Here is a 14047-nt window from a genome sequence, read left to right on the forward strand (position 1 = left end):
TTGAAGGCGCGAGCGGCCTTCTCCACATCCATGGTGAGGTGTTTGTCTGGAGAGGAAGACGCGCTGCAAGACGCGCTTGAAATCTGTCGTCTTGGACCCTGACGACCGTTGCCGGCGCCAAGCCGAGCTAGCGCGCACTAATTCCGAATCAGGAAGGAACTAGAACTTCATGTGAGAGCAGGATTTTCCTCTCCTCTACCCTCCGCTCAAGGCAGGGTGTATGTGACAATACGTTCTATCTCTCGAACTCCGAACATGACCACGCCCGCGGTCGCAGGTTTGATTAGATAGTTGGCGAGCTGCCGGTGGGACACAGAGCACTTTTCCAAGCAGGACCTCGACATTTCATTCGCCACATCAACAAGATCTTAAAGCACTCCATAGAGCTCGCTGATCTTATCAGGTAAGGGTGCAAGTAAGGGCAGAAGCGAAGCGATAAGTAAAGCGGAGAGTGAGGTAATAGGCAGAGGGGCAAGTAAGTGGTTTAGTAAAGGGATAAGTAAAGGGACATGTGAAGGGAAAACTAAGGGATAAAGTAAAGGGTTAAGTGCAGTGTCAAAGTAGAGGGATAAGTGAAGGGACAAGCAAAGGGACATGTAAAGGGACGAGTAAGCGGACAAGTAAAGGGACAAGTAAAGGGACAAGTGAGGGAACATGTGAAGCGAAAAGTAAGGGTTGAGTGAAGGGTCAAGTAGAGGGATGATTAGGGGGATAAGTTAAGGGTCAAGTAAAGAGTTCAGCAAAGCCAGAAGTAAAGGCAGAAGCGAACGCACAAGTAAAAGCACAAGTGGAGTTCCAAGTAAACGTAAAAAGCCAAGAAGCCTACGAGAGTATCTGCAGCCTATCTTCGGGTTGGCAAATAGACCATGAGAATTGCAAGTATAAACGCAGCGTAGTATGACTTCGGCTCTCGGGATGCCAGCCCATAATTTATGATTCTTTCCTATGCCTTTACTTACCCCTTCTCATCCCCTTACTTCTGCCTTTACTTCTCCCTTCACACATACCCTCACTCATTCACTTACTATCACACCAACCAGCCGTGCTAGCGAAAGGGGAACATTAACTCCCCACGAAACTACTTCCAACAATGCCACCTCAAGCCCCGCGCAGTCAACAGTGATCGTCGCCAAACGTGGAGATATACCACAGAAAGGAGAACACTCTCTTCGGGAACGAAGAGAATCCTGGCGAATGGCCCGAAGACGCTGTGTCCGTTTTGTATAGGTTGGGAGCTGTTTGAGCGTCATGAGCATCTTGCCAGCGTGAGAGGAAGCGCCGTGATGTTGAGAGATGTACTGACTTCTGGTAGGTATGGACGGTCGAGCGGTACACGTTTTCGCTACTTAATCTATCACTCCATGATTAGGTTGGCAGTACCAAATGCATTAGCTCTACTTTATTTCATATCTATATCCCCGAAGATAACGCCGCGCAAATACCACCATTCTAAAACCCCGAGGTTCTCTCCTCAGAAGTGCAACATACATCCCTCACATCGTCAACTCACGAAAAACGTGTCGCCGTGTGCGCAAGATAGCGGGCGCAGTCTGAAAAACACTTACACACAGCTGCTGTTTTCTTCTTCCCTTCACCAACTGGCAATCGGCTTATGGCCATCTCAACGCAAATCACGGTCACCGACGAGGAAATTCTCGACAAAATGAAGCTCCCACCCCAAATACATTTCCAATCAACCCCCTAGTCTTGAGTATCCACACGTCGACTCCTCAGTCCTCGACCAAGCCTATACCGGGATGTTCGTGGAGAGTGACGAGGTTCTTTTGATGTTGAGGAGCATGACAAGTGCATTCGAGATGAGTTGGAGGACGACTACCGGGGTTCCTGTGGCGGATCTCTTTCGAAAAGGAGGCCAGGGGCATGAACCGCGAGTTTGTCCTCCTGTGCGCTGTTTTGGGGACCCGGCGCTTGATTTGTGACCTTACAAATACCTGTTTCTCGGGGGGATGGCAAACGAATCCCAAGGACAGGTCGGTGGCTCCTTCTTAGCAGAAGCAAAAAGTTGGCGCTGGATTCTCGGATTAGTAGGCGGCATGGTCTGTGCCTCCACAACACTCTCATGCGCGAGACATACCCCCTCCTCCATCCTCCGATGTTGAAGAAAGCTCTCGCTCATGAGAAAGAAAATGCATCGTCAACCCACGATTGGTGCTGCAATCGCCCAAAGTACATTGTAGACCCGGACGCAGCATCCACTGCAGACCAAACCTGAACGTCGTAGCCAGGTCCACCCATCGCCACATGAAACACAATCCTCCTTCAATACTGCCCCAAAAACCCCACCTGCCCAACCGACCACCCATCCAAAAAATCCAACCCCAAAAAATCAGCATCAAAAAGCATCGAATCCATCTCCCCCTGACCCAGCTGCAGCCCACTATCACCAAGCTCCCCAACCCTCTGATCCGCCACACCGGCATCTTGCCCCTGCTGTGGAAGTGGAGGTGCGTGACCGACCACGTACAGATTCTTCTTCGTGAGAATCTCCTCGAAGATCGGGAGGGCTCTCTTGAGGACGGGGATTTCTTGGCCCTCGGTTAGGACGAGCATGGTCTGGCTGATGGAGATGCGGGACATGGAGCGGACGAGGTCGGTTTCGGCGGGGTCGAGGGCGAATTCGATGTGCAGGGCGAGGAGGGCGGTTATGGTTGTTATGCTGGCGAGGACCGTTGTTAGTTTAGATCAGGCGTTGAGGAGATTATAGACGAGAGAGGATGAGGGCGATGGATGGCACTTACAAAGATATAGGGAAGTCCTGGAGAGTGCCACTCGCCAGCACCCTCATGGCAATCGTGTCGAGCTCCAGTATAGCACTTCGCAGCCTCTGCTTGGCCCACTCCTTCCCATCGGCGCTTCGAGACCGCTGCCGCAGTATGAGTCGACACACTATGCACTCAAACCTGTAGCTCATAGCCTGGATATGCAAGTAGCACAAGTCGTTACCGGCGTTCTCATCCAAATGCAGCCGGGTTATGAGAGACTTGCGCCATGTATCCATTGGCTGGAGGACGTTGCGTGGAGACTGCTGCGGCTTGTTGATGGCCGTGGATAGGCATTCTCCAGCGGTACGACACAGGTCGGATTGGATGATTGGCGCCATCTTTTGCTGCAGCGTGAGCGCTGAAAGCAGGCCGGGAGATGCGTTTGAGTCGTCGTCGTCCGTTTCACAGTCCTCGTCCGAGCGGGGCTTGATACCGGTCGCGTCTTCGAGTAGTCGCATACGTCTGGTATTGACGTAGACGTGGAAGACATCCAATGACTTCGTAGGTATTGTCAGCACGAAGGTCGAAGAGCACTGACAGCACGCAGCAAAGGGAGAGCGAACGTACGTAAAGAGCCCACCAAATCCTTCTGTACACTTTCAAAATCTTGCGTGACTTGATTTCTCGAATGCATCTACCACGTCCACGTCAGCACGGGCGAACCAGATCAGAAGAGACCGATTCATAGAACAAAGAACGTACACAGTCCTCAAATCCAGCCTCGTAGCCAGCCGAATCGCATTATGCAGCCAATACCCAAAATCCCACTCCGTCGGATGGTCAAGTATAACCATGCAAAGAATGATCGAACCCTGCAGCATCAGCAGATCATCTTCCACCGCAAAGTCATGCAGCAGCCTGGCCGTGGTGAAGAAAGACTCCTGTGCATCTGAGCGGCTGGCGAATCCGCAGGCGGAGAGCACATCTGCGGGAGCGTGGACGCTGGCGGCTGTCAGGATGGTGCGTAAGAGGAGTAAGGAGCAGTCGCCGGATTGGTAGCCGCGGATGAAGTCGACCCTGTTGATTACGGGGGCGAAAGGATGGACGTATTCGAAGTAGGTTTTGATGAGGGCGTCTCTGTTGTTGGCTTGCTGTAAGTAGAGACAAGGCCGAAGACTAAGTAGCTTTGCACTTACAAACAGGGTTGGGAAGGAAGGTCAAAGACACCCTTCCTCAGCAGATACTCATTGTCAACCTCATCTAACTGAGGCAGCCTGGTCCAAAGACAATTCCTCGGAGTAAGGACCTCTTCCGGATGACGTCGACTGGATCTCTTCGGCTCCTTGACAGCCTCGCCCAGGATGTTAAGGTACAGCAGATCTCGCTCAGTCTGTTGGCGTGTACTTTGGTCATCCTGAGAATCCGAGATGGAAGATTGCCTCGATGGATGCGAGTGGCTACTGTCGGGTGTATCGCGAACGTCGGTGGTCTTGCCAGATGTCAGCCTGATGTTAGCAACGATTGGAGAGGAGGAGCAGCAGCTCGGACATACATGACTAGTAGGAGTCGGAAGGACATTCGCGACTTTCCTAGCAAAGGCCCAGGGATATCAGCCCTCGACCTCAAAGCCTGTCTAATCAACCACCAACTCACTTAGTCCTCGCTTTCCTCACCGGCAACAAACAACCCTCGGTACACTGCCTGCTAGTACAGCTGCTACACGGAAGTCCAATAACATTAGCATCGCACTTAACCTTGCGAGCACGACAAGGCAGACACGACTTGTTAACCGCGCGAGGGCGTTTCCCGACTCTACAAGTGGAAGTATCCATCGCGTTGATTCGATTCCGTATGGCTGATGTACCTTGCAAATTGGCTTGGAAAAGAGCAGGAGGGGAACAAAGGACCTACGAAGTTTTTGAAATAGGTGCGCGGCATTTCAGCTCCAGTTCAGCTCTTCGATATTGCCGAAAGTTTATCGCGATGGTCTACCTCCTCGTTACTTGCTTGCTGGTCGTCGACCTGACTTCTTTCGATAGGTCTGTTCGTATAAGATCCATCGACGCTGGTCGTTTGAAGCTGCTGCCTGAGGTCAAACACCGCATCTTCATTTCATGTAAAGTCAGTAATCACCGTCCATCAACAGATCTGCTTGAGAAAGCGATGACATCTTCCCATTCACACAACCCTCTTTTCCCATTTTTGTACATATTCCTCAACATCTACCTTCAAAACCCATTACAATGTCCTTCTGTCTTTCAGTGTACGAAGAAGCAGTAACGGGGCGGCCTAGTCGACACCAGCATACAAATCCACCACGATATTTATCGCCGCGACCAGAATCTCTGCCGCGATGAGCACGATCACGATCCACTCGAGATATTCGCCTGCAAAACCACATCATTAGTAAAGCCATTCTTCGTTGCAAATAAAAGGCCAACTCACCATGCGTATGACTCAACTGATCCTTCAACACCGCCAACAAGTCCGCAATAACACCCACCCGTTCCTGCAAGAGTGCAACTCTCTGGTCCATCTCCAGATAACTCCTCACAGCCTGATATACCGGCTCGAGCTGCGGTTCCGCCCACATGAGCTCGGGAGCATCGAGGACAGATCCTTGCAGGTGGATGTTGATCCGTAAAATGAAGAGCTCGCCGATTTGCATGTTGATTTCCTTGCGGGTGAGGTTGATGCGGCCCGTGGTGGCGATTTGCGAGGGGATGTTCTGGGTCGTGGAGATGGTGGCATCGACGAGGTCTTCGTAGAGCGAGGTCTATCGCGAATTAGCACACTTCCAGTCCAAAAAGTGTAGCCTTCCGAAAGTTGTCGGCTGTACTCACCTTCGTACTCTGCGCCAAAGCATGGCTAATCGCCAACTTGGTCATATAGTTCCTCTTCTCCCTCAACGAGATAAAGTCATTATAGATCCTCGCCTGATACTCCCTCGTGTAGTAAAAGTTGAACTCCTCCGTCTGCACATCGTCCTTGCTCAGCTTTTCCTGTTCGAACTTGGAGATCTCCTTCAGGAATCGCTGCTCTTCCTTCAGCGTCATGCCCCATATCACACAGACGCCGTATTCGAAGAGGAAAACCTCCGGTACGTGCACCGTCGTGTCTAGGTCCGGCGTCGATTGTATGGGTTGCTCGGCAGACTCTGTCGATATCACCGTATCATCTAGCGCAGCTGATTGACTAGACTCGCCCATCTCGATCGCAGACTCGTTCGCCTCTGTAGTATTCAAATCGATCAAATCCTCCCTCCTCCTCTCGGCATTCTCGTCCACCTCCAACGCGCTATCCGAGAACCTCCTCTGCGGCTGCGACTGCACCGTCGCCAACGTCCCCTCTCTTTCCCTCTCCTCCTCCTCTTCTTGTTCCCTGCTCATCCGTCTCCTCCTCGAGCCCCCGCCCTCTTTCCGGTATGAATAAGGCGTGTAAAGACACTCATCAAACAACTTCGGACTCGTGCTCTTCGTCTTCATCCTCCCCTTCAAAAACCGCATCAACTCCTCAATCCTGTACGAACTCGCCGTGCAGTACGCCGTCACCCGCGGCAGCTTCGCGCGATCCTCCTTGCCCAACCGCGCCGCATCGCGTCTCGCAGTAGGGTCTTTTATCCTTGTAAATTGACTATACACATCCCTCCCACTCTCCTCATCAGGCCCGTCTTCTGCGACATCCGGATTCGGTAAAAGTTTCAGTTTCTGCGCCGTGCGCGTCGTCCGCTGCGGTCCAATCTTCGAGATTGGATGTGATGGAGGGAGTTGCAGAGCCGCGCCAGAGCTATTCCTTCTCCTCAGCTTGCTGTTAAGAGCGGAGAGAGGACCTGGCCGATCTGATGTCGATGTCGAGATGGCTGCAGTGCCGACGCTGGGATTCGCATTGTTGGCCTGCGCAGGGAAAGCGGGTCGTCGCTTGGGTGGGCTGGCAGTCGAGACCTGCGGGTTGAAGGTGACATTGCGGACGGGCTTCGCTGGTGGTACGGGGCGCGATGAGCTGCTCTCGGAAGGCAGGAGGGGAGATGATTCGGAGATGTTGCTGGAGGATGCCATTGTCGGGCGGAGAGAAGCCGGGGGGTGGAGCGGCGGAGGAGGGTCGTGGTTTAGGGCGGCGCGGTGAGGTTCAATGGGTGTTTGGAGTATCGATCAATCGCTCACATGGCCTTTCGGTGGAGTTTGTGGTGGGTTTGCTTGGATGGTACCTAGGTAGGACGTGGAGCTGTCAAACGTCTTGGCTAAACGTGCTCGAGCTTGCTGCCGCACATGAATCCTGCATGATGACATGCCTGAAGGCTGCATTAAAAGCGAACTGCCGGATAATCCAACCACGACAACCACGGTACTGCCAAAATACAAAGACAAAGGAATATCCAATCATTCACAGAAACGTGAGTTCAATCCTTCAGTCACTACTCCGTCCTCTACTTCGAGCTACCCAAAGCAACATCCACCCTATAACTTCATCTAATCACCTGTACGACCAACCTACTCCCCTTCTACTTCTCTCGATCAAAGAATTCCCTTTCAAACCTGCACATAATTCGCCGGAAAACTCCCCATCCGTCCCCTCAACTCCCCCTCCCACCAATCATCCGTACTCTCCGTCCTCTTCACCACGCGAATCTTATCTCCCTCCCGAAACGACAAATCCCCATCATTCTGGCCGTCAAAATCATACAACGCCGTAACGAACTGGCCTTGCTGACTAGGGATCCGCTTGACGGGGACAGGGGGTGGAGGCTTCTTCTTGGCGGCTGCGGCGATGCTGGCGGCGCTGGAGGCTCGTGAGGCGGAGGGGCGCGGGTTCTTGTTGTCGAAGTAGTCATTTCCGGCGGCGTGGGACGGGTCTGGGGAGTTGCCGTTTACGGGGGTGCGGTAGTGGGAGGGTGGAGTGCTGTTGACGGATTCCGTGTAGGGAGGTGGGTTCTGTGATGGCATCGAGGGCATGAAGTTGGTGGGCTTTTGGTCGTAGTTGTTGTTGGAGTAGGATGGCATGCGTGGATTGTTGGTCATGGAGATGCCGGGGGAGAGCGTTGGTGAGCCCGTGCTTGGTCTCGGTGGCTTCGGTGGTGCCAGCTCGTCGTCCTCTTGGTAGTGATGAGTGCTCCCACCACCGTATGTACTGCCGTTTGTCGGAGGGCGCGGTGAGCTGTCCCCCTTCGCACGATGTGCCAGGCCCATGGTCTTGTTTCTAATTCCCAGACCAGTCATAGTACTGCCATCCTTGTCCGATGTATGCGTAGAATGCAGACCAGCCTTGTTTCGAAGCCCCAACCCCGTCAATGTGCTGCCATCCTTATCCGGCACGTTCATAGCCTGATTCTTCGCCTTGCCACCAGCGAGAAGGGTGATACCCTCCTCGAGCTCCTTTCGAAGACCTGTAAACTCCCCATCCCACCTGCTAATGATCTCCGCATCACTGGGAGCCGGCGAAGGCATTCCATGCTTCTTGCAGTACGCATCCAGACTCGTATAAATCTGTCCCACCAACGTCGTCTGCACTTGGACCTGGATCGCCAACAGATACGGCAGCAGGCTGCACACCGCGTCCGTAACAGGCGGAAACGTCTGCTTGACCTGATCGTCTGCCGTCTGGTAGTCAATCTGCGCCTGCGTCAAATCACTCTCGTGCTTCTCCAACGCGGCCTCGTCCTTCGGCGACTTGGCCGCCTTCTTCCTCGCATGCTCCGCACGGCTCAAGTACCGCTCATAATCCAGCTTCATATTCTCCCGATGCTTCAACGTCTTCTGTAGAGCTTTCGTGGCCCTCTTCGCCTCATCCACAGGACGAATGAGCTTATTATCGATCATGCTGATCTCTTGCTGCAGATCTTGCTTCATGTCCGAGTACATCTTCTGCAGGGCGAGGCATTTCTGCATGTACTGTTGGGGCGTCTCGGCTGGCTTACGGCGTTGTTCAGGGTAGGTTGCAGGTTCGATGGGTTTGTACAGGTTGGCGAAAGCCTCTGAAGCATCGTACTGGAGCTTGAGGATATCATCCCAGCCATTTCGCCAGGTCTTGAGGTCCTTGATCATCTGGGATTGGGTCAGCCAATTGCTCTCCAACCAAGAGACATGCTCGACTCACGCGATCCAGCATCTCATCCGTCGCCTTGAACGAGGCAATGACAGCGCCCACATCCTGCTGGTCCGCGGACCGCTTCATCATCTTCCCGCCCAAGCGATGCACCGACTTCATCTTGGCGGTCGGTCGAAAGAAAGTGTCCAATGCGTGAGGTCAAAAAGCCAACAGCTCAGATGTCCAATTGTCAAGGAGGCAAACTCAGCGATCAATGGCGAAAGCAAAGAAGGAGAAAGTTGTAGAAGAGGGAGAGATGAAACAACCCAGCAAAGGCGCAGCAGGTGTCGCAAGCGTAGCGTGGCACAAGTTCAGGCTCGTTCGAGTTGCTTGCTTGCTTGCCTGCTCGAAGGGTGATGCAGTCTGAGTGAGCGCACGGCAGCACAGCCCGGCAGACATGCGTCATCCCTCGTCTTCCCAGCGGCCTTCCATGTCCGGCGGTTACTCAATTTTTGATTAACTCTTTGCTGCAATTCACTCACCGGAGCACGTGTCCTGATACTTTCGAACTCTACGTCGAACCTTGATGGGTTGCAGTTTGGGTCAGGGCAAGTGTTCCGCTCGGCGCCGTACTTTTTGCTCGCAGAGTGGAAGCTTCGTGCTCCAGCGGGGTTGGAGGTGGAGCTGCAGGATCGCATGTGACACGGCCAACACGTTGCTGTTGAGTTCTGCACAGGAAGTGGTCTGCCAAACGAGTCTCACCTCTGCGAGAGACGAAGGACGAAGTAGCTACAGGATCGTACACGCATCGATTCAGATGATGCCTCAAGACGGCTCTATTCAACCCCATCTACCCAAACACCCATCCAAATGCATGCAGTCCATCGCTCGAAAGCCAACGCCCCAAAATCCCTCCTGCTTTTTTAGTAGATCCCTTGCGTGCGATACTGGAACGTATCGTACAGTCGAGTGTAGTAGCTGCCGACACTCTTCGCAACCAGATCTTCCACCCAGTCGCGAGCCTCTTCTTTGCTCTTTTCCAGGACGAAGCGTGCCCTCAGAGCTGAGATGACGTTCGCCAGTCCGCCACCGTAGCACGGCATTTTACTCTCCCTGCCCATGAGTTCTACCAGCGTGACTATGCGTTCGGCCTCTCGTCGTAGTGCTTGGAACGCGTCCTTCATGTATTCTTTGAACTTCAAAAACGCTTCGCCTTCGACGCCTCCGAGCAGTTCCACGTATTCGAACGTGAGCTTGAATGGTGCAGCTTCGAATCCCATGTTGCCTGGTGAGTTGGACAGCATGAATCCAAAGTCAATGTGAACGACATGACCGTAAGAGTCGATGAGAATGTTGCCGTTGTGTCGGTCCTTGAGCTGGAGAACATAGCTGATGATGCTATATGCTGCCAAGCTGCGTACGAAGCAGTCGATGGCTTTGGCGTAGGCAGCAGAGTCCGTGGCACCGAAGGTTTTGGTGTAGTGGTCCTGCAGGGTGGCTATGCGCTTCTTGGGGTTAGTACCTGCCGCAATTGAGGCGAGTGTCAGAGATCGCTTCAACGAGTGCAGCGAAACGGCATTGGTAATGGTCTCGATCAGGCCGGACGTTTCGCCAGTCACCAGAATCCGCATGTTTTTGACCCACACATCGACATTGTGCTCGGCAAAGATCTTGGAGCAGACCTCAATCAGTTGGCATGCGAAGGCTTCTTGCCTGAGATCGGCACCCGTCTTGACAATGACCGACACCAGATCCCAGTGCTTAATCCAACCGTAAGGCGAGGATCTCCGGATACGCTCCTTCTTCTCTTCCCAAGCTTCACCAAATGTGGCAGCAGAAGGATCGTCTCGGTCCCCCTTTCGCTGAATACCACCAGTCATGGCATCGTTCTCCATTCGATCTGCACCTTTGCCAGTGTTGAGCTTTGGGTCCGTCGCACCGTCCATGCTTTCCACAAAGTCTTCTGTCTCCGATGCAGAAGCACCGGCTTTGGCCATGATGGTTTCGAAGCTTGGACCTTGCGCAACATCTTCCGACAAAAAGCTCTGCTCTTCTAGAGACTGCATGCTCGCGATGATCTTGCCTCGAATGGCCGCAACTTCCGCTTTGGGTCGTTTCGCTGCGCTAAGCTCCAACTGCGCAAGCATTTGTGACGCTGTTCGCATATGGTCTGCAAGTGCTGAGACGTCTGCTTGCGTGGGATTCTGGGGTCTGAGGTAGGGTGATGTTCCGCTGCTGGCCCTTCCTTGTCCATCAGAATTGCGCGGTGTCGTGAGGCTGGTGCCAGTAGATATGGTGCTGACTCCGCTGGAAAGTCGAGGAGGCTCTCGTGAGCCTCCTTGCTGAGGCCGAGATCGTGGACTGTCCTGCTTCTTCGAGTTCTCTTCAAGATCCTGTAGTAGTGAAGCGCTAGACAAATCTCCCGTCGTGGGTTCCAAAACGCTGTCATTCGGTACCGGTTCTTGAGGCGATGTGATCGCAGCTTCTCTGGCCGCATCTGTGGTATCAAAGAGTCTCCGCTTTTGCTTGCCTTTCTCTGACAAAATCTTGGCCAGTAGCTCCTGATTCTGCTGGCTCTCGGGGTCGAAGTCAAAGTCTTCCCGCAGAACTTCTAACATGAGAAGATATGGCACCTTTTCTGCACTGTTCAAGCTGGTTGCTTCGGCAGGATTCAGCCTTACGATTCGGTGATGTCGACTTTTACTTGCGGTACCATCTACCAAAGTCGCCGGGCAGATCAATGGAATGTCCACTTCTGCGGGGAGGTCCTGAGCGATCAATCCCAGCTCAGCTCGCAATGCACTCAGTCGTGCTGGTTTAGGCACTGAGACAAGACGGTTGGAAATCCCTTCGAGTGCAGTCAGGAACAGTGTTTCGCTTCGGAAATAGTTCTGTCGTAAGGCTCGAATCTTTGCGTTCCTCGACATGGTCGCTGGCGTTGAAGGGCGCATTACTTGCGAGTGTCGTCGAGGGATGTCGCCTGCTATTCGTCGAGGAACGCCTGGAGCTGCAGGCAAACTCATGGGTGGATTGCTCGACTTCCTCGAATGCTGATCTGGGAGAGAAGAGGTACTTGTGAAGCCCTCCGTACTCTTCGAGACACCCAACGAAGCTCGTTGGGAGTGCCATGACGGCTTGCGACTTTGTGTTGGAGGTTCTGATAGACCTGGTGTACTAGGCTGAGATGCAGTCGCGTGGACACCATTCGTCCTTACTTCCACTGGTCTTCTTGTTTTCCGCCGGACTGGGTCCCTTGGGTCTGCAGACTCTGGACGGCCCTTTTTTGACGCTGTCGTGGTTCCAGTGACTGTTGCGCTCCTCCCAATCTTCTGTGCACTTGGAACTGCATCTGATATGGTATCCTCAATAGGGCGCGGTCTCCTTGCTTGAGCAATTGCCAAAGGTCCGGCATGTTGTGGGAGGAGGGGAAACCCAATTCCAGCCAGCACCAGACTCGACAATACCGTCACAGGAAGGACATTCTCTTGTATCCTTTCTCTTCTCAAGGGTTCTCCGCTTCCAAATACAATCCTTTGCACTTTATTGTACAGTCGGCGACAGGTCTGGAAGGCGTTCGATGTGGGTTGACTCGAGAGATCGTGAAGGTACGTTTGGAGAAGCCAGAATGTCTACTTCATATTAGCGCACGCATGATTCTCCTTACACTGGAGCATCCTCACAAGCAGTGCCCCGTTGACGGACTCTTCGCAGAGGTCTATGAGAAACTCCTCCAGCGCCATCGATTCATTATCGATGGAGATGACCAAGTGGCATATTTGCGGGAGGAAGAACTCAATCTCCTCGTAGCTGAAGCCTCGCAGCTTGGAGCAGAGCACATAGTGGATACCGACGTGCTCGGAATACCGACTGTCATCGCATCAGCGCGTGTCCTGGGTGAGTGGAGCGATGAGTAGGGGAGGCCTCACGCAAGGTATGCGACAGTGAGCGACGGGTCTCTGTTGAAGTGTTCGGACTCGATGAAACGCTCGAGCAGATTCCAGGACATGGAGAATGAGGTCGTATCATTTATATGCGCAAGGTTCTCTACAGTTCCTCATCTTCTTGCCATGGGTCGAGGGTCGAGGGGCTGCGGTGGAGCGCAGGATGCTGGGCTTTTCGTGTTCGCGTCGTGAGGGTGTCGGATCTTTCATGCGGTTCCGGAGGTGTATCAAATATCCAGTGTACAGCTGACTGTTGCCAGTGTCGTTCAGCAGGTGTCGTTTAAAACAGGTTGAGTATTGGAACAATGTTATGCCACCATCGTCAAGCGTCCACGTTGCTGCATAGCACAAGCCGACGGGACGACGGACCCACTCTTCCCGGAATCTACGCCCAACCTCACCTCTACTTTCATTGCCTCTCTCACTTCACTCAGGTCATCAAGAACCTTTTGCATCTCGTGCAGGTGTTCCCATATTCATCATAGCCTGGCGACGTATCGTGTATTGCTTTGATTCCGTGGACCGGGGCCAAAGGGGGGAGAAAGAGAATGACTCCAAGGGAGACCGAGGATGGCGCAAAGAAGAGCGGAAGAGAAGACCACGCACACAACAGCAGGACGTAAGAAATAGTCAAGAATGAAAGAGTTCAGGATGTACGAGTATGATTATTGCATGGTGGAGGGATGCTGCGGATATGTGCGCCCTGAGATTTCGTAACGCACGCGCAGAGTGTGATCTTGACTTGGACGATTCGACGACCACGACCCTCGAGCCGAAGACGAACGATTCCCATTTCCGGAATACGTAGAAACACTCCGAAGGTCGAGAGACCGTCGACTCCAAGTCGTCATCTTCAGGACAGCCGATAAATACGCCATCTGGAAGATGATCGACCTTGGATGCGGCGAAGACTGCCCTCGATTCGTCGCCGATAGTATCCGCAGGTCGCAAAATGGCAGTGGAGAGACGTCGAACCGCAAACGTTCGTGAAATATCATCGCAAGAAAGCGATGTTGCTGCAGTGCATCCCGAACATGCGCAAGACAACATGGAGAAGACGGTCTTCGCGACATCAAGTACAAAAGCCACGGAGGAGAGTGCGGAACACTGCAAGACCCTCGCTCGCTTAAGCGGGACTGGCCGTCAGATTGAAGTGTTATATGACGAAGAAAGCCCCTGGCCTATCACATACCGTCATGGCAGTGCATTGAGCAACACCGGGGGTCCACCTCTGGAGCGTTGAAGCACTTGTGCCGGCTTAGTAGCGATGCGTGTGACCCCCTTGTAGGGTAGGCACGGTAAGTCCAGGGGGTGTGACGATCGCGAAGACCCGGGTGCGGTATGTTTTTTTTGTCATTCTCT

At 53.2% G+C, this 14047-nt stretch overlaps 4 protein-coding genes across 4 annotated transcripts; all 4 read right to left on the reverse strand.

Annotated features, from left to right (window-relative positions):
* Positions 1 to 2280: 2280 nt before the first annotated feature.
* On the reverse strand, positions 2281 to 4555 carry M409DRAFT_63319 (uncharacterized protein; the record flags this gene model as incomplete). Its single annotated transcript, XM_033815541.1, has 7 exons — positions 2281 to 2677; positions 2760 to 3280; positions 3351 to 3417; positions 3486 to 3860; positions 3920 to 4180; positions 4276 to 4279; positions 4408 to 4555. 7 exons carry the CDS (start codon positions 4553 to 4555, stop codon positions 2281 to 2283), a joined length of 1773 nt encoding a protein of 590 aa, XP_033672595.1.
* Positions 4556 to 5012: 457 nt separating this feature from the next.
* On the reverse strand, positions 5013 to 6778 carry M409DRAFT_63320 (uncharacterized protein; the record flags this gene model as incomplete). The annotated part of the gene is made up of 3 exons (XM_033815542.1): positions 5013 to 5110; positions 5169 to 5499; positions 5567 to 6778. 3 exons carry the CDS (start codon positions 6776 to 6778, stop codon positions 5013 to 5015), a joined length of 1641 nt encoding a protein of 546 aa, XP_033672596.1.
* A 471-nt stretch (positions 6779 to 7249) lies between these two features.
* Positions 7250 to 8924, reverse strand: M409DRAFT_63321 (uncharacterized protein; the record flags this gene model as incomplete). The annotated part of the gene is made up of 2 exons (XM_033815543.1): positions 7250 to 8761; positions 8814 to 8924. The coding sequence occupies 2 exons, from the start codon at positions 8922 to 8924 to the stop codon at positions 7250 to 7252; spliced, it is 1623 nt and encodes a 540-aa protein (XP_033672597.1).
* A 743-nt stretch (positions 8925 to 9667) lies between these two features.
* M409DRAFT_63322 (uncharacterized protein) lies at positions 9668 to 12750 on the reverse strand (the record flags this gene model as incomplete). Its single annotated transcript, XM_033815544.1, has 3 exons — positions 9668 to 12373; positions 12425 to 12611; positions 12671 to 12750. The coding sequence occupies 3 exons, from the start codon at positions 12748 to 12750 to the stop codon at positions 9668 to 9670; spliced, it is 2973 nt and encodes a 990-aa protein (XP_033672598.1).
* Positions 12751 to 14047: the final 1297 nt, after the last annotated feature.

This window comes from Zasmidium cellare (genome assembly GCF_010093935.1).
Source record: "Zasmidium cellare ATCC 36951 unplaced genomic scaffold M409scaffold_4, whole genome shotgun sequence".
Classification (NCBI taxonomy): Eukaryota; Fungi; Ascomycota; class Dothideomycetes; order Mycosphaerellales; family Mycosphaerellaceae; genus Zasmidium; species Zasmidium cellare.